This window comes from Trichomycterus rosablanca, chromosome 19 (genome assembly GCF_030014385.1).
Source record: "Trichomycterus rosablanca isolate fTriRos1 chromosome 19, fTriRos1.hap1, whole genome shotgun sequence".
Lineage (NCBI taxonomy): Eukaryota > Metazoa > Chordata > Actinopteri > Siluriformes > Trichomycteridae > Trichomycterus > Trichomycterus rosablanca.
In genome coordinates, this window is record NC_086006.1 from 12,606,342 (window position 1) to 12,626,730 (window position 20,389).

The 20,389-nt window shown below is 39.2% G+C and overlaps 1 protein-coding gene across 1 annotated transcript in view; it reads left to right on the top strand.

The window, feature by feature from the left end:
* The window catches only part of adcy6a (adenylate cyclase 6a), a 122,814-nt gene that overhangs the window by 101,129 nt on the left and 1,296 nt on the right, over positions 1–20,389 (top strand). Inside the window, exons 9-22 of the mRNA XM_063015127.1 lie at positions 1,990–2,118; positions 2,247–2,275; positions 2,395–2,542; positions 6,300–6,397; positions 6,509–6,596; positions 10,018–10,134; positions 13,437–13,595; positions 13,681–13,856; positions 17,018–17,038; positions 17,126–17,155; positions 17,858–17,990; positions 18,079–18,342; positions 19,602–19,806; positions 19,964–20,088. Of these exons, the coding sequence (XP_062871197.1) occupies positions 1,990–2,118; positions 2,247–2,275; positions 2,395–2,542; positions 6,300–6,397; positions 6,509–6,596; positions 10,018–10,134; positions 13,437–13,595; positions 13,681–13,856; positions 17,018–17,038; positions 17,126–17,155; positions 17,858–17,990; positions 18,079–18,342; positions 19,602–19,806; positions 19,964–20,088 (1,722 nt within the window). The remainder of the gene's footprint in view (positions 1–1,989; positions 2,119–2,246; positions 2,276–2,394; positions 2,543–6,299; positions 6,398–6,508; positions 6,597–10,017; positions 10,135–13,436; positions 13,596–13,680; positions 13,857–17,017; positions 17,039–17,125; positions 17,156–17,857; positions 17,991–18,078; positions 18,343–19,601; positions 19,807–19,963; positions 20,089–20,389) is intronic.

Genomic DNA, 20,389 nt, shown 5'->3' on the forward strand with positions numbered 1-20,389 from the left:
CCCACGGGATGAGATCTTGCATGGGGCCCCAGATTGAGGGAGATTATCAATGGTCTTGTATGTCTTCCATTTTCTTACAATTGCTCCCACAGTTGATTTCTTCACACCAACCTGCTTGCCTATTGTAGATTCACTCTTCCCAGCCTGGTGCAGGTCTACAATTTTCTTCCTGGTGTCCTTCGACAGCTCTTTGGTCTTGGCCATGGTTGAGTTTGGAGTCTGACTGTTTGAGGCTGTGGACAGGTGTCTTTTATACAGATAACGAGGTCAAACAGGTGCCATTAATACAGGTAACGAGTGGAGGACAGAAGAGCTTCTTAAAGAATAAGTTACAGGTCTGTGAGAGCCAGAAATCTTGCTTGTTTGTGGGTGACCAAATACTTATTTTCCACCATAATTTACAAATAAATTCTTTAAAAATCCTACAATGTGATTTTTTCTTCTCATTTTGTCTCTCATAGTTGAAGTGTACCTATGATGAAAATTACAGACCTCTCTCATCTTTCTAAGTGGGAGAACTTGCACAATCAGTGGCTGACTAAATTCTTTTTGGCCCCACTGTAAACTGAAACCCATGTAGAGTAGAGCTGGGCGGTTCCTGAATCACCCGGGTTAATGATTCGAATCTTTGTACCGAATCAGGAATCACGAGCCTGAAATCTCAATTAACCTGGATCCTATGAGTCCTCTGACTGGCTGCTGCTAAGTACACAAGGCGAGTAAGCAGACTCACCGAAACACCGCGGACTCAGATGATTTGGCTGAACCGACTTCACTCCAGTCCGTGAATCTAAGTAATAAGTAAAATATTCCAATAAACAAGCAGTTAAACACACTGGTGTCCCTTTTGTGGCAGATTTTTTGCAAATGCTATTATTATTATTATCAGTAGTAGTGGTATAGATTAGTAATGCAGCATATTTTCTTGTAAGCAAAACAACAACAAAATATAGTTATATTATTATTATTAAAATGCAAATGCTTACAGGCTACTTTAGTACTGTATCACTTAAGGAGTATCATAGCCCCCATAGTAATTTTAAACACTTGACCCATTAATATACCCATCTGATTGGTAGGTGAGTCCACCCCCCTCTCCCGCATGATCAAGATTCCACTTACAAAAAGTGTCAACTTGTCATTTTCAAGAAAAGTGTGAGGTGCCAAGAGAATTAAGTAAAAAGGATTAATTTACATGAGTGCACGGAAGACAAGTGATATTTAGATGCATTTTCATGCAGTAAATCAATCGCAATCAGAATGTCAGTACAAGTGACCCAAGTGAACCGGATCACATTGATGAGTGACTCAGATTAACCCGAGTCCATAAAATAAACCAAATTTACTACCATTAATGTAGAGGCCCCATGAATGTTGATATTTGGACAAAGCTGGGTTCAGTCTTACTAAGCAGTGGAGAAGAGGTCGCAACATGATTGGTCAACATGCAATCATAAAAATGTCTCCATCATAATGGCAATGTGACCATGTAGCCTAGCGGTTAAGGTACTGGACTAGTAAGCAGAAGGTTGCAGGTTCAAACCCCACCACTGCCAGGTTGCCACTATTGGGCCTTTGAGCAAGGCCCTTAACCCTCAATTGCTTAGACAATATACTGTCACAGTTTTGTAAGTCGCTTTGGATAAAAGCTAAATGCTGAAAATGTATGTGTGGCCTTCACTTTCAGAACCACTTTTAATGTTTCTCAAAATGATATGAAACAAAGCTTAAAGAAAAATAACTTTTATTTCCTCATAAGATGAGTTAATTTCGATGTGGTGCTTCAAAGCTTCTTATAAGGTTTAAATGATGTTTTTATCAGGTTATTAAAAAGACTATGGAAGTCACTTGACTTCATCATAGTGTTAATTACACCACTCTTTATCAATTTAAACAGTGTGTATGGTAAAATTATTATTAATTATCATATGTTGGAAAATAAAGTTATAAGCTTTATACATTTATTTGCTCTTAAATTCGCTTTTGCAGAAAGAGGAGAAGGCAATGATGGCAAAGATGCAGCGTGCCCGGGCCAATTCAAATGAGGCCTTGATGCCTCGCTGGATACCTGACCGATCCTTTTCCAGGACCAAAGACTCCAAAGTATTTAGACAGATGGTGAGTCCTTACTATCTGTTCTTACACATTCTTTGGCTTATTTTTTACCTGTTTTGTACTGGCTCTACTTTATCTTTTTGTTTCTCTTGCATTTATTTTGGGTAATATCAGTTTTTTGATTTTCCTAGGGCATTGATGAAACCACCAGCAAAGACAAGTAAGTGTTAAGTACTTTTTGTCTTTTCAAAAAGTGCAGATGGAAAATCAAGTATTTCTAAGATTTTGTTAAATAACAAATAAGGCTAAGTGTTTGTTTTTCTTTTTTATACCTAATAGCCGTGGTGTACAGGAGGCCTTGAATCCAGAGGATGAGGTGGACGAATTCTTGGGCAGAGCTATTGATGCACGAAGCATTGACCAACTTCGCAAAGACCATGTGAAGAAGTTCCTGCTTACCTTTCAGACTTCCAGCTTAGAAAAAAAGGTCAAATTTAAAAACATGTATTACAACAAACGGATATTACATTCCAACAAATTTGGGGTGTGATATTTGCATTGTGATATGCCATGAAATGGAAATCTAAAATTATTGTCCTTTTAATGTTTGAACTTTCCAAACAACAAACATTCAGCCACAGATCAGTCCATATAAATATTTACCTTGTACCATTGTTTTAATAATTACTAAAGCCTAATAACAAGGTTTGGGCAGAACACTATGAAAGAAGCATTTGGCTGAATACTAAACACTGTCCTAAATATATTTACTAATGTACTCTATTAAAATAAATAAAATTATGTGTTTGCAATACCATTGGGGCACGTATAATAGAAACATTAAAGTTACACTGTTTCTCAGAGCCTTTTTGTCAGAATTCTGGTAGAGGAAATGCTGCTTTTTGCAGTCTACACATTATGTACAAAAGCTATTTTTGAAAAAAATGCAACATTTAACTGAAAAAAGTACAAAGAAGAGATTTCTAATGTTTTAACCAATTTAATTGCATTTTGTAAATATAAACAAATTTAGAATTTGATGCCTGTAACACACAACAAATATGAACTGGAGCTACACTGTACATTACCTTTTTTACTAATTTCATTAACTTGGGAACTAAGGATAGTATTTTTTTTGCAGTTTAGCAAGGAAACCTTTGCTCATTCTTGCTTGATACAAAACGTCAGCTGCTCAACAAGTGTTTGCCATTGTCTGTTACCTCTTCATTATGCACCACACATTTTCAATAAGAGAATCTACACTGCAGATGCCAGTCAAGCATTCTGTCTATAAATCCACACTGTTGTAGTATGTGCAGAATGAGGCTTCCTGGGAAAAGATGTCACCTTGTAGCACGTCTTACTAAAATTCCAATATACAGTGCCTTGCAAAAGTATTCGGCCCCCTTGAACTTTTCAACCTTTTGCCACATTTCAGGCTTCAAACATAACGATATGAAATTGTAATTTTTTGTGAAGAATCAACAACAAGTGGGACACAATCGTGAAGTGGAACGAAATTTATTGGATATTTTAAACTTTTTTTAGAAATAAAAAACTGAAAAGTGGGGGCGTGCAATATTATTCGGCCCCCTTGCGTTAATACTTTGTAGCGCCACCTTTTGCTGCGATTACAGCTGCAAGTCGCTTGGGGTATGTCTCTATCAGTTTTGCACATCGAGAGACAGAAATTTTTGCCCATTCTTCCTTGCAAAACAGCTCGAGCTCAGTGAGGTTGGATGGAGAGCGTTTGTGAACAGCAGTTTTCAGCTCTTTCCACAGATTCTCGATGGGATTCAGGTCTGGACTTTGACTTGGCCATTCTAACACCTGGATACGTTTATTTGTGAACCATTCCATTGTAGATTTTGCTTTATGTTTTGGTTCATTGTCTTGTTGGAAGATAAATCTCCGTCCCAGTCTCAGGTCTTTTGCAGACTGCAACAGGTTTTCTTCCAGAATGGTCCTGTATTTGGCTCCATCCATCTTCCCATCAATTTTAACCATCTTCCCTGTCCCTGCTGAAGAAAAGCAGGCCCAAACCATGATGCTGCCACCACCATGTTTGACAGTGGGGATGGTGTGTTCAGGGTGATGAGCTGTGTTGCTTTTACGCCAAACATAACGTTTTGCATTGTGGCCAAAAAGTTCGATTTTGGTTTCATCTGACCAGAGCACCTTCTTCCACATGTTTGGTGTGTCTCCCAGGTGACTTTTTATGGATATCTTTGAGAAATGGCTTTCTTCTTGCCACTCTTCCATAAAGGCCAGATTTGTGCAGTGTACGACTGATTGTGTCCTATGGACAGAGTCTCCCACCTCAGCTGTAGATCTCTGCAGTTCATTCAGAGTGATCATGGGCCTCTTGGCTGCATCTCTGATCAGTCTTCTCCTTGTTTGAGCTGAAAGTTTAGAGGGACGGCTGGGTCTTGGTAGATTTGCAGTGGTCTGATACTCCTTCCATTTCAATATGATCGCTTGCACAGTGCTCCTTGAGATGTTTAAAGCTTGGGAAATCTTTTTGTATCCAAATCCGGCTTTAAACTTCTCCACAACAGTATCTCGGACCTGCCTGGTGTGTTCCTTGGTCTTCATGATGCTCTCTGCGCTTTAACTCTGAGACTATCACAGAGCAGGTGCATTTATACGGAGACTTGATTACACACAGGTGGATTCTATTTATCACCATCAGTCATTTAGGTCAACATTGGATCATTCAGAGATCCTCACTGAACTTCTGGAGTGAGTTTGCTGCACTGAAAGTAAAGGGGCCGAATAATATTGCACGCCCCACTTTTTAGTTTTTTATTTCTAAAAAAAGTTTAAAATATCCAATAAATTTCGTTCCACTTCACGATTGTGTCCCACTTGTTGTTGATTCTTCACAAAAAATTACGTTATGTTTGAAGCCTGAAATGTGGCAAAAGGTTGAAAAGTTCAAGGGGGCCGAATACTTTTGCAAGGCACTGTATGCCTCAGCGTTAATGGTACATTTACACATATGCAAGTTACCCATGCCATGGGCACTAATGCACCCCCATACCATGACAGATGTTGGCTTTTGCACCTTTTACTGATAAAATACTAATTTGACCACAGCACATCGGGTATCCCTCAGCAGCGGAAGACAATAAATTGACTGTGCTAAATCGGAAGGAAAATGGGGAGAAAAGATCACAGACATTCAATAGCAGCTGCGAATTTTCTGAATCTTTTCACAATATGATTTATGGTATAAATCTTGTGTTGAGAAATGTTCTTTTTCAAATGACTGTTGATTTTCCACCACTTGTCGATTTATCTGACATAAGCTTGGGCATAGAGAACTCTATGACATTTCTGCATAGAATTGAAGTATGGCTTTCTTTCTGTGTAATAGTGTTTTCTCCCCATTTTTCCCGATTTAGCTCACTCAGTTTTTGTATTCCGCTGCTGATAGATGCCAGATTGCATCCGAGGAGAGCATGTCACTGTACACACCTCTTTCGACACGTGCACAGCCCTCCTCTTCTCGCCCATGCACTCTGCACAGGCATCTCTTCCGCCAATCAGGGTCCTTACACAGCATATGAAGACACACCCACCCACACATTCCGACCCCCACCCTGCAGATAGGGTGGCCAGTTAGTATCTGCTGCAGGCACTGCCAATTATGCCCGCTAGATGGCGCCCAGCCGACCGGAGGCAACACTGAGTTTCGAACCGGGGAGTTCAGAAACTTGGTGCTGGTGTGCAAGCGGAATATCCCACTGCGCCACCTGGGCGCTGTGTAATAGTGTTTTAGATATTTCAATAATTTAAATTATTTTTAATCTAGCATTGAGAAATGTTATTTTTGAACTGATTAACAACTGTTTAATGAGGTTTGGCACAAAATGGTGAGCCACAACCCATCTTTGCTTCTAAACACTGAGCTCTTGGTGGATCTTTCTTTTATATTCCACCATGATACCCTCACCTGTTATATTAGAATATATATTAAATTGTATCTGATTATATGAGATAAAATAATACGACAGTATATTCAAAGTACTATTTTTAATAAAATGTATGTAAAAAGTGGTGTTCTTTTAAAAATATATAAATTGTATTTAATTGTTATAATAATCAGAATATAATCATTATACACTGTTCAACCCTGTGTATAGCCATGCTAATTATGTAGTTGAAGGAAATAGGGGAGAAAAGAATACTGGAGAATGCATATAATAAGGAATACTTTGTTGTGTATTCTGTGTTTGCAGTATGCAAAAAAGGTGGATGACCGCTTTGGGGGTTATGTGGCCTGCACTCTGCTAGTCTTTTGTTTCATTTCCTTTATTCAGATTGTCATCTTTCCTCAGTAAGTGTTCAGCATACACACATGCTCATAATGTACATGTACAATCACATACAAACACATATCCAGATATTAACCAAGCACTGTTTAAACCCTTTATCTGTTTCTTAACAGCACCCCAGTTATGTTGGGGATTTACATCAGTGTCTTTATCATCCTTGCTAACATCCTCTTTATCTGTGCTATTTACTCTTGTGTGAAGGTAAGACTTTCTACTTACTTGTGTCTCTTTTACACACACATATGATAGACTAAAAAGTTCAACTTAAGCCTGTACATGTCTACTTATTTGTTTCACAATGACATAATATCTATGAAAATCACCTCAATTTAAATAAATATGATCATACAAACCCAATTTCCACAAAAGTTGGTCCAGTTAGTAAATGCAATGAAACAAGAGTCTGTGATTTGTTAACTTCCTGAATCTTTATTTAACTGACAATTGTACAAAAAATGACAACATAATGTTTTGGCTGGCGAGCTTTTATATATTTTGTATTTATTAAATCTAATCTAATCTACGATTTTATGCTTGCAACACACTCAAAAACATGTTAAATGAAAACCAGTAAAAAGTTTTAAGTTACACTATTTTAAAACGTTCGATGACAAGCAGGTGAATAGGTAACAGGGGAGGGTATAATAAGTAAAAAAGGAGAATCCACCAAAGGCTTAGTCTTTGCAAACAAAAATGGGGTTGCACAACACTTTGTGCCACATTTCGTGAGAAAATTGTCAATCATTTGAAAAAGAACATTTCTCAATAGAAGATTTATACCGTACATCATATTGTAAAAGGATTCTTGTAAATCTCAGTGATTGGGGCAAGTCCCGGTAGCTGCTATTGAATGTCTGTGATCTTTTCTCCCCGCAGTCATTTTGTCTTCCGCTGCTGAGGGATACCTGATTGCATTCGAGGAGAGCACGTCACTGCTCACGCCTCTTCCGACACATGCACAGCCCTCCTCTTCTCGCTCGTGCATTCTGCACAGGCATCTCTTCTGCCAATCAGGGTTCTAACACAGCGTATGAAGAGCCCACCCATACATAGTCTGGTCGTTCCGCCCTAGCAGAAACGGTGGTAGATACAATTAGTATCTGCTGCAGGCACTGCCAGTTATGCCCGCTAGATGGCGCCCAGCCGACCGGTGGCAACGCAGAGTTTTGAACCGAGGAGTTCAGAATCTCGGCGCTGGTGTGCTAGCGCCACCTGGGCACCAAATGTCTGTGATCTTTGAGTCCTCAGACAGCACTGCAAAAGTACTCATCATGCTACTGTGAAAAATATAGCACTTAACATCATCATGAAATATAACCTGAAACACTATTACACAAATAGAAAGCTGTAAGTAATTATATGCAGAAATGCCGTTGAGTTATCTGGGCCCAAGCTCATCTTAGATGGACAGAAAAACAGCGGAAACGTTGTGAGTCGAAGAGACAAAAAGGACCATCCAGACTGTTATCAGTAATAGGAGCAAAAGCCAACATCTGTTTTGATATTGGGGTGCATCAGTGCCCACAGCATTGAAAACTTGCATTTATGTAAAGGTATTATTGACGCAGAGATGTATATTGGGAGTTTAAAGATACATATATTGCCATTAAGAAAAAAATCTTTTCCTAGAAAGTTTATGGTTATTTCCCCAAGACCATGCCAGGGCTCATTCTGCATGCACTACAACAGCGTGGCTTCATGGTCACAGAGTGTGTGTGCTTGACTGGAATGCCTGCAGTCCAAATATCTACCACAGCCTAATGAAAAGCAGAATGTGCCACCTTTCTTTGTATTTGTGTTAGTTAAATAAAGGTTGAAGAGAATTAACATATCACTAATTTTTGGGGATTTTACAAAATGTTCTTTTGGGGAAATTTTGGGTTTGTATACTGAAACATACATTTATTAAAACTTTGAGGATTTAGAGTTTGAGATTTAAGTGTGGAATGTAAAAAAAAAAAGTAAATAAAGCAGACAAAAATGATTTACAATTACAATTACAATTTTTAACCTGTATTTAATTAAACATGGTACAAAGACAATATACAGGGTGTCTTAAACATAAGGAAACACACATATAAAAGGAAAATGGTTTGGTAGACGGTGATCCACTTTTAGACACAAGCTGTGGGGTAGGGGGGTAACCTGTTGGACCATGTCACCAACATGGCGGCAATCTTGAATGGTGGTGTCTTTGAGTCAACTTCAGTTTTTCAGATGGGAAGGTAGGTGTGTGACAAAACAAAACTCAAGAAAACAACTGTGTCCTTTATGTAAAATTAAATTAGTTTGTTTTCAAGTTAAAACTGAAATTTTATGTGCAACCAAAAATGACCGTAAGGTCTACAGAATGTGTTTGATATGCTGTCCAACAGTTTGAGTGTTAGGACTATCTTTGTCTAGGACTATCTGAATGTTAGAAACAACATTGAAAATGAACAACATTCTGTATCTTTACAGAGTAAACAAGTGCCTTGACATGATCCCACAGATACAGATAAAAATCCAAAGGGTTTAAATCAAGAGATTGTGTTTGCCACTTGATTGGACCCCTACAACCAGTCCATCAAGCTAGTCTCCAACAAGGCATCCATAATGAGGTGGGACTCCATCTTATTGAAAGAAATCAGGAAATGTTCCATCCTCTGGCAGCAATGACAGAAAACTGTCTTCATTTAACAAACTTGCGTAACGGTCAGCTCTTAATGTCCCATCAGTGAAGAAAGGTCCAACCAGGTGTGTCCGAGCAGGTGATTCTATTTGCTGACCTCACCATTTACAAAGAAATTAGCTTAATTACTGAACGGCACCTGATAGGGATAATGAGGGTTTATCTCACCGTTCTTTCTATCTGTACAGAAGAAAAATCATTCTTTTAACATGATAAAAGTTACACTAACATTAAAACACACCATTAATGAAAGCATCAGCTAAATGCTGAAAGTGTATTTCTAGTGAAATTCTCTACCAGATTAAGGTCACGCATCTACCTTCCCATTTGTAAAACTGAACCTGAATTCAAAATGACAGCATTCAAGATGGCCACCATGTTGGTGACATGGCTTAACAGATTTTCCTCCGCCCCACAGCTTGTGTCTCAAATTAAATAACTGTCTGCCAACTGTTTTAATTTTATATATCCTTTACTTTTTTTACATCCTCTATTTAAGGTTACAGTGACCTATGTATGTACTTCTATGTACTTAGGGATTAAATATTGTTTTTAACCTCCCCTGTATGCAAAGACATTTCACTGGATTCTCTAAATCTTTTAATAATGTAGTAGACAGTAGATGGTGAAATCCCCAAATTAGATGTTTGACTTTTCACTGATTTTTTCTTATAAACAACTAATGCTCCATTTTAACCCAATCATGACAACATCACCATTTTCATTGTTTTGTTGTTGTTTTTGTAACACTGCACATAGTAGTAGGCAATAGGCAACAAATTAGGAATTGGTGGATATTTACAAAAAAACGTTTTTTTCGGGTACACAAGTTATTTTAGATGTCTTTTTAAGTAATATATTGTGACAATTTTTTTATGTGGTTATAGAGTAAGATGTTATATTTCAGATTTGTTTAGTGCTGTTAAACATTTTACTTCGTTTTTCATGCAGCTCTTCCCTGCTGCCATGCAGACTGTATCCAAAAAAATTGTTCAATCACGCATCAACAGCACGCTGGTGGGCATCTTCACCATCATCCTGGTCTTTATCTCTGCCTTTGTCAACATGGTCTGTACTACTACTACACTACATTCTTAAAAATTCGTATTACAGTAATGTTTATAATTAACTGATTATTTAAATATGTATCAAATATTTATTTCTGCAGTATTTGTCAGTTATCTCTCTATGCTATTTAAGTTTTTTGCCTTTTAACAAAAATATGTACAAAATATTTAAATTGGTGAGTTAAATGTTTAAACTTTAACTTTAAAATGCAAAATAAAGTTCTATATATACAGTGGGGTCAAAAAGTATTTAGTCAGCCACTGATTGTGCAAGTTCTCCTACTTAGAAAGATGAGAGAGGTCTGTAATTTTCATCATAGGTACACTTCAACTATGAGAGACAAAATGAGAAAAAAAAAATCCAGAAAATGACATTGTAGTATTTTTTATTTTTTATTTTTTTTATTTAGCACGTCCAATTTCGTCCCATCTATCATCCTCTCATTAGTGCGGATTCCTGCTCCTGATTGGGGCTGACGAGGCCGTTCCATGCCTCCTCCAAAACGTGCACAGCCAATCGACTGTCTTATCACCCACACTTGACGAGTGCAGCGTGGCAGAGTACTGTGTACGGAGGATCACACACTCCGCCGCACCCCCTCCCGTCTCCATACAGGCGCCACCAACCAGCCAGCAGAGGGCGCAACCGCCCCGTTCCTGAGAGAGCATCCCCTACGGTCTCAAGTCCCGCCCCCCACCTGGACAACAGGCCAATCGTTGTCCATAGCCGCCCAGCCTCGACCGTGAAGGCAGAGCTGGATTCGAAACGACGCTCCTTCGAAATCCAGCTCTGGTTGCAGCGCGTGTTTTTTACCGCTGCGCCACCTGAGCGGCACATTGTAGGATTTTTAAAGAATTTATTCGTAAATTATGGTGGAAAATAAGTATTTGGTCAATAACAAACAAGCAAGATTTCTGGCTCTCACAGACCTGTAACTTCTTCTTTAAGAAGCTCTTCTGTCCTCCATTCGTTACCTGTATTAATGGCACCTGTTTGACCTCGTTATCTGTATAAAAGACACCTGTCCACAGCCTCAAACAGTCAGACTCCAAACTCAACCATGGCCAAGACCAAAGAGCTGTCGAAGGACACCAGGAAGAAAATTTTAGACCTGCACCAGGCTGGGAAGAGTGAATCTACAATAGGCAAGCAGGTTGGTGTGAATAAATCAACTGTGGGAGCAATTGTAAGAAAATGGAAGACATACAAGACCATTGATAATCTCCCTTGGGGTCAAGATCTCATCCCGTGGGGTCAAAATGATCATAAGAACGGTGAGCAAAAATCCCAGAACTACAAGGAGGGACCTGATGAATGACCTGCAGAGAGCTGGGACCAAAGTAACAAAGGCTACCATCAGTATACACACTACGCAGAGAGGGACTCAAATCCTGCAGGCCAGGCGTGTCCCCCTGCTTAAGCCAGTACATGTCCAGGCCCGTCTGAAGTTTGCCAGAGAGCATATGGATGATCCAGAAGAGGATTGGGAGAATATCATGTGGTCAGATGAAACCAAAATGGAACTTTTTGGTAAAAACTCAACTCGTCGTGTTTGGAGGAAGAAGAAAAACCCAAGAACACCATACCTACTGTGAAGCATGGGGGTGGAAACATCATGCTTTGGGGCTGTTTTTCTGCAAAGGGGACAGGACGACTGATCCGTGTTAAGGGAAGAATGAACGGGGCCATGTATCGTGAGATTTTAAGCCAAAACCTCCTTTCATCAGTGAGAGCATTGAAGATGGAACGTGGCTGGGTCTTCCAGCATGACAATGATCCCAAACTCACCGCTCGGGCAATGAAGGAGTGGCTCCGTAAAAAGCATTTCAAGGTCCTGGAGTGGCCTAGCCAGTCTCCAGACCTCAACCCCATAGAAAATTTGTGGAGTCCGTGTTGCCCAGCGACAGCCCCAAAACATCACTGCTCTAGAGGAGATCTGCATGGAGGAATGGGCCAAAATACCAGCTACAGTGTGTGCAAACCTGGTGAAGACTTACAGGAAACGTTTGACCTCTGTCATTGCCAACAAAGGTTATGTTACAAAGTATTGAGTTGAACTTTTGTTATTGACCAAATACTTATTTTCCACCATAATTTACAAATAAATTCTTTAAAAATCCTACAATGAGATTTCCTGGATTTTTTTTCTCATTTTGTCTCTCATAGTTGAATTGTAGCTATGATGAAAATTACAGACCTCTCTCATCTTTCTAAGTAGGAGAACCTGCACAATCAGTGGCTGACTAAATACTTTTTGGCCCCACTGTATAAAATTAAAGATAGTATCATTTATGTACAAACTTTAGCAAATATTAACAGACTCACATACAAAAGGAAAATAAAAGTGGTGGCCAAAACAAAGAAAACAAATGAAAAGTAAGAAATAAAAGACATAAAAACATCCGCAGCCTACGATGGAGAAGGGGATAAAAAAGGTATAGCACAGAAATATTAACTGGTTGTCACAATACAGTAAGCTGCTCAGAGAGCTTACAACAACCAAGTTCTTAGAAAAAGGGTTGAGAAAGGTAACCCAAAACAAGCCTGAAGAGGCAATGGATGTGAGGCACCCAACCCCATCAAGTGGCATAGCCAAATGTGGGACCCACTCCAAAAGGGCCGTCACGCCACCTCTGGTGCAACTCGCTCATCCACGACAGTTCTCTCGTGGTGCCCGAAAAGGGCTATGACACCAGCTAAGTTCCCAGACACACAAAGTATGCTAGCATCATACACCAGCAGAAAACTGGACCAGACTGAGCCCAGCATCACATTTTCCCAACAGAGGAACAGGCAAAACTGTGGAAAAGAAACTGTGATTAGTGAACACTTCCACCTGTAGTGAATTAACATTTAACAAGGTGCAGGTGACTGTAAGTTACAAGGAACTGACACATCAATCATCTGTGTCTCCATGCTCCCTATGCAGGCCAGGCAAAAGGATAGGATTTTTTTATGGCAAACTTTGATGGGCATTTATCTCTGCATATTTTATATGTTGGCATTTCTTAAAAATAATCACAATTTTTAGTCCTCAAAAAGGAGAACAGTTTTATTGTAATTAAATAAAAACTTAGAAAAGCACTGTGATGTTCAGGACCTTGCCTTTACTGACCATCCAACATAATAATGCTACTTTTATTATTATAAAAATATAATGTATGTATTTTTTGTTTTTTATTTAATAAAGTTTTAAACTTTAATTAAAATGTTGATAGGTAACTAAAGGCTAATATTTTTTTAAGTTTATCATTAAATCAAAACATTAAAAATATCTTGTGTATGTGTGTTGCTGTGGACAGTTTGCTTGTAACACAGAGAGACTCGTGGACTGTGTAGCCAGACAGCTGAACTGCTCTGCAGACATGGTAACTCCATGTGTTATCTACAACCTTTCACGCTTTGCTGAGGATGGCCTTGAAATCTGCCCCAGCAGCACACCCTTCTGTCTTTTCCCTGAGGTATGTGTGTGTGGCTGTGTGTATTTGGGAAATCTGAAAGAGATAAAACAGATGTCCTTAACTCCCTTTCATTTTTCTTCCTCAGTATTTTAGCTACAGTGTGCTGCTGACCCTGCTGGCCTGTTCCGTGTTCCTGCAGATCAGCAGTATAGGCAAGCTGGCTCTAATGCTGCTGATTCAGCTTACTTACCTGCTGCTCGTGGAGTGGCCCGAGGTGGCGCTGTTCGATAATGCCGACCTCTTCGTCACTTCAAATGCACTGTAAGTACCACTGGCATCCAACAGAGGGCAGAAAAAAGAGATGCACACTTGCTATGCTGTATGTGTATTACTGGGAATAATATGGCGGCTGCTGGTCTTTCAAAGATGGGAAGCTCATTGTCGGCTTACAACATCAAATTTGTCAATTTATTTATACATAAATTCTGCCCTCCATTCCTTTTCAAGAAAATGGCCTGTGATCCTATCGTACCAAGTAGGCGTCTTTTCCAGGGACTTGACACACTAAGGCTGCTTAGAAGGCCTTGGCCCATTGTGTTGCGGGTGTAAGACTTAAGCCTTTTTAAACAGAAGAGGCTCCTTTCTACACCCGCAGATGTAGCTCCAATTATTGCCCCTAACGATAACAGCTTGTACAGCTGAGGCATTGCACTGTCCAACTCCATGTCTTTTAGAAAAACCAAGAAATCACACAGCTTTCCCCTGTTACCCTGTAAGTCCTGATTTGAATACAGGACTTGAAGTTCAGACCTCAGTCTCCCTGAATCAAAGTATTGGCCATAACTTTTCAGGACACTCTGGAATGCCTCCTCTGGAAACACTTATCTCATGTCATCAAACTTTCCTGGATTGACTAATTCTAAGAAGCGCAAACTTTCCAAATTTGAAAAACGCAGAGGAATCTGCTCCATGAGATTATCAAGGATGGCCATGTACAGATTTCTGTAGCGCTCCTGGGGATCCTGGAATTGGGAGAGATGGCACTTTCTCATGGGCTCATCTCGTGGGTCTGATGTGAGACCTGCTGCTTTGGCATAAACAGCTTGGAAAGATCCCTCTGAACTCTTCTCTTTGACAAAAGCAAGAAGAGACTCAATTCCTTTCTTGCAGTAGAGAACATCCATGGCCCTCTGCTGGACGATATCAAAGACCACATCAGTCTCTGAGAAGATTTGTTCATATGTGTACAACATGAACACAAATTCAAAATCCTCCAGTTTCATTACAAAACCCTTGGCACAATCCAATGTGTCATCATCCAGTGTCTTATCTGCAATGATGTTATAAAAAGTCTGCAGGAGGCCATCATAGTTGTTTGCCACAGTGCTCACTATCCGTGATGTGAAATTCCATTGAGTAGGAGCGTTTCTGGGCAACCTTGAACAGGCTGCAGACTAAAAAAAAGATGTCCTCTTTGTGGATTTGGAGAAAAATGTGGCAAACCCAGAGAGTGATGCAAAAAATATTCTGCACTCAGACAAGCATTTAGCCCCCTGTGACAGCACCAGATTAAGTCTATGTGCATAGCAATGCACAAACATTGCACTGGGGGCAATTGCCTTCACTTTGGCCTGCAGACCATTGAGGGCTGAAGCCATAACAGCAGCCCCATCGTATGTCTGTGCCACAAGTTTATCCCTAAAATTGTAGCCCTGCATGTTTTCATTTAATACTTCAAAAACGGACTGAGCATCTCGCCCCTCTGAAACATAAAAAAAAACCAGTAAAGCGCTCCTGAATTTTACCTGCACTATCAACATAGCGAACAATGACAGAAAGTTGGGCACGGCAAGCAATATCAGTTGTTTCATCCACCTGCCATCCAAAAAAGCAGCCTGAATTTCATCTCTGATCTCATCAGAAACAGTGGCTGCAAGAGCAGAGATCAAGTCATTTTGGATAGAATGAGACATACCAGAAAACACAGCTGATGACTGGAATTGTGTGGCCAGGACAGAGTCATATTTAGATAATGTTTCTGTGAACTCCCTGTAATTCCCCTTGTTGGATGATTCACTACTCTCATCATGCCCCCTAAATGATAGCTCCTGTCGGCCAAGCAAGGAAGTCACATCAATAAGGTGGTTTAGGAAGGCCCTGTTTTGTTTGACTGTTTCATTATGTTTTGCCACCTTCATTAATTGCATGTTCAACCCTGACCCTGCCCAGGCAACTTAACCTTGCACATGCACTCACATGTTCATTGCTCTTTTCATGCCTTTTATATGCCCGGTCAAAGTTAGACAGATCCCCAAAACCCAATTTTGACCAGACAAGACATGATCCCTGAGATGATTTCATCAAGAGGCATGGCCAATAGTACATTTTCTTTGTCACAGCACTTCCAGTCAGCCAGCTAACTTTGTCATACCAGGAGAGCTGAAAAGACCTGTTACCTTTCCCTACTTTTTGCACCAAATCAATCTTAGGTGTTGATCTGCCCTGCTGTTTAATTCTAACTTTCTCCTCGTAAGGAAGACTATCAAATGGCTTTGCCAAAATCAGGTCGACAATATTAGCATTGTCTGCCATCATGTGCACCTTGCTAGCTGGCTAGTTCACTCCGACCTAGCCAACAATATGAATGATTGATTGAACGAACTAACGAAACGATATTAAACTCAAACAAGGAAATGTTGAAATTATGTTAAACTGAAACAAATACTATGAGTGTGTTTTATTTACACATTGAACAATGGAAATGGTCAAGTAATTTCACCAAGCAAATACCAAGAAATGGGTTGCAGTTTGTCTTTCGACTTCACTCGCAAAATCCGCGATGGGACTGAAGCTCCCAGTGATTAAGTGACGGTGTATATCTAAAAATAGCTGTCAATCAAAACGGGATTCAGCCTTTTGACTGATCCTCCAATCATCTTGCAGAAGCTCCGCATCCAGGGGGCGGGACAAAATCGTGGCGTTTATCCAATGACTGGCGAGTTTCGAAGCAATGGAAAAAAAACGTTCCATGCAGTCCCGTTGAAGTGAATAGACGCTTAGCTTCTACGGGCAAATGCATTGACGCTACGGGAATGTATGAGAAGTTAACAAAATCGAGTCAGTCGATTTGTGATAAGTAGCTGATTCTGAACGAACTCGTCTTCGAGATGAACGTGTTCTAACGCATTTGTAGTCAATGAAATGTTAACACAACTGTACATATTTCACCATTTAATTTTTGACATTTTAGGGGAAGCTGAGCTTCCCTTGCAGTCTTAGAGAAATCACCACTGATATATATATATAATTTAATAGATTAATGATGCTATTTGAAGTATATGCTAATTCATAGACTATACATAATAAATATGTGTAATGCGCTATCATTTTACATTTACTATTAGCTAAAGTAATATGTTTTTGTCAAGTTCTACTGTAAATTTAGTAAATTAAATTATTTTCTCTTTTTAACCCTTTTTTAGGAGTTTTAATGAAACAAAATGGTAAGTTTTGCTGGCTTGTCTTTAATTTTGTGTCTGTATTGGAAAATAATTCTATAAAGATTTCTAATACTCTTCATTTTGGTGCAGGTTTAAGTTCAATGAAACTACTGACAAGTGGTAAGTTTGAGAGTTCATTTATTCATTGTCTGTTTACCACCGCTTTATTCTGGTCAGGGTTGCATTGGGGGGTATTCACTGGGTAGGAAACACCCTGGACAGGTTGCCAGTCCATCACACGACAAACTCTTACACACACCTAGGTCAATTTTGTATCTTAAATTAACCTGAATAATAAACCTGTGAATCGAACCCAGGACCTTCTTGCTGTGAGGTGACAGTGCTACCCACTGAGACATCGTACTGCCAAGTTGCAGATCTATTTACATAAAAGTAGTTGGGGGTATTCATTGTTTTGTAAGGTATAATACCAGAATGTTTTAGCCACTAATGTATTAGTGAGCAAGACCTCCTCCCCCCATTGTTCAATTCATGGCTACAGCCTTTGTAAAAACAATGGGGATTTCAAGATTAATATCATTATTCAATATTGCATTTTATTGAAGTCTGAATTGCACCAATACGCACATTTCATAAATGCCAGAACTGTTCTTGGATGTAAGAGCAATTAATAAGATAACCACAAGTTGTGTTGTGAAGCTTTTTTGAGGTAATAAGTCTGTTAATAGAACAATACAATTTTGACCCATCTACATAATCTGAATCTAAGAAAAAATAACTGTTTAAAAACCATGTTGTTAAGTTTGGAGAAACAGTGTTTGGTAAAATACATTTGTACAGTCTGTTCTTTTTTTTCTGCAGTACTTTCAGTGTGACCAAAGTGTCCCTAAAGGTCATGACTCCAGTGATTCTCACCGTGTTTGTGCTAGCACTGTATCTCCACGCGCAGCAGGTGGAATCCACAGCACGGCTTGATTTCCTTTGGAAGCTTCAGGTACTGTCATTATATATCCACAACATATTTTTGTGCTCTTATCACAAACAGTATTATAATTCCTCCAAACCCAAATTTTTTTTTTCAGGCGACAGAGGAGAAGGAGGAGATGGAGGAGCTGCAGGCTTATAACAGACGCCTCCTTCACAACATCCTTCCGAAAGATGTGGCAGCGCACTTTCTGGCCCGAGAGCGTAGAAACGATGAGCTCTACTACCAGTCTTGCGAGTGTGTCGCAGTCATGTTTGCATCCATTAGCAACTTTTCTGAGTTCTATGTGGAACTTGAGGCCAATAATGAGGGTGTGGAATGCCTACGGCTTCTTAATGAGATTATAGCTGACTTTGATGAGGTACGAGGTAGTGTTTGGATATGATAGTAAGCAAGTATTATATGTACAGTTTTTGAAGGTCTTCTCTGTACACTTAATATGAAGTTCTGACATTTTATTTTGTGAATGTTCTACAGCATGTATCAAACATTTGATTTGTATTAGATACTATCTAATTTATGGTTAGTGTAGTTTAACTAAAGTTTCCAAAAAACTTTTTTAGCAAACTAAACAAACTAATTTATCTAACCAACTAACATTTTTTTTTACAAAATATGTAATCTGAATCATGTCTCACCACTGAGCCGCACCTGCAGGAACTGAAAATGAGCCCAATATGCAGGATGCTTAATCAAGGTAGAACAAAACTGTGGCTAAAAAGCTACAAACAAAAGATATAATGGAGAAATAAAAGCAATGCTTGACAGGATGCTTAACCAACTAAAGAGCCACCAACAAAGCTTTAAATAAACAAGATCTTCAACCCACAGTGAAGTGGTGAACAGATAGACAAACACATTAGTAGCATAAGGGGATATCACACTTGAACAGAAAATAAAATAAACATATGCCTGTACTGTCCCCAGTGTACATCAGAAAATTCAGGTGTCCTTGCACTTGCCCTACAAAGATGACTGTTGACATGCCCCCAGCAAAACAAATAATCAATGAGGAAACAACAAGATAAAAGAAAAAGGGGTGAAAACTGAGTTATCACGACACTAACTACCTGGTCCACTAGTGTAGAAACTCACATTTTTTCGAAAAAAAGGTCAGTATATGCCAAGCAGCAATTAAAAAGGAGCATAGCATCCACTCCATCACTGATGCAACCTGTGTTAAGTGTGGATTTGTCTGTGGCTCAAAAAATGTGATCATGCCACCTCTGAAGCAAGCTTTTCTGTGTGATGGCCCCTTTGGCAGGGTGAGTTCAAAAGGAGAAGATTTTAAAAATCTAGACATCCTAGCTGAAAACTAAAGGCTGTAATTGTCAAAACAAAGTTACAACTTTATATTAATGCCTTTAGTTCTGAAACAACAGGCTCATGGTCAGCTGTCCAAACACTATATGGCCATAGTTTAGTTCTGCTCCCACACGATACTTGATGTTTGCTTCCACCCAGAGAGTTATTTTAATAAACATTTAAAACAGATTTACTAGTGTTCGATTTGCCGAAACATGAATTTGTCTCAAATAAAGTAAAGTAAAAACTGAATGAAAAATTAAAATGCAAACAAAAATAATATGACAACACTGTTATCTACATTTTATTCTCCAGATTATCAGTGAAGAAAAATACAGGCAGCTAGAAAAGATTAAGACCATAGGCAGCACCTACATGGCAGCTTCAGGCCTCAATGATTCTACGTATGACAAAGAGGGTCGCACCCACATAACAGCCCTGGCAGACTATGCCATGAGGCTTCGTGAGCAAATGAAGTACATCAACGAGCACTCCTTCAACAACTTTCAGATGAAAATAGGTAAAAAAAAAATACTTTTACAGTAGCAATTCCTATTCTTATTTGATGGGTTTTTGATGAAAGCTATTGCATTAATACACACAATAAAAACATTTGTTGTTTTTTAAATAAATACACAATACACAACACCACACTTTATTTTATTCATTCCTTTCAGGTTTAAACATTGGACCTGTGGTAGCTGGAGTCATTGGAGCTAGGAAGCCCCAATATGATATCTGGGGTAATACTGTTAACGTAGCCAGTCGCATGGACAGCACAGGGGTTCCAGATTGCATTCAGGTACATTTTTAAGATTAAGTTGTGTACTTTTGCTACTACCTATTAAATAAGTCTGATTATTAACTGTTACTCACCTGCAAAGCTGTCATCAAAACTAATTTCTTACAAACATAGAAACATCTATTATAACTGCAAGGGGCTAATACACTGATCAGCCATAACATTAAAACCACCTCCTTGTTTCCATTTTATTAGCTCCACTTACCATATAGAAGCACTTTGTAGTTCTACAATTACTGACTGTAGTCCATCTGTTTCTCTGCATGCTTTGTTAGCCCCCTTTCATGCTGTTCTTTAATGG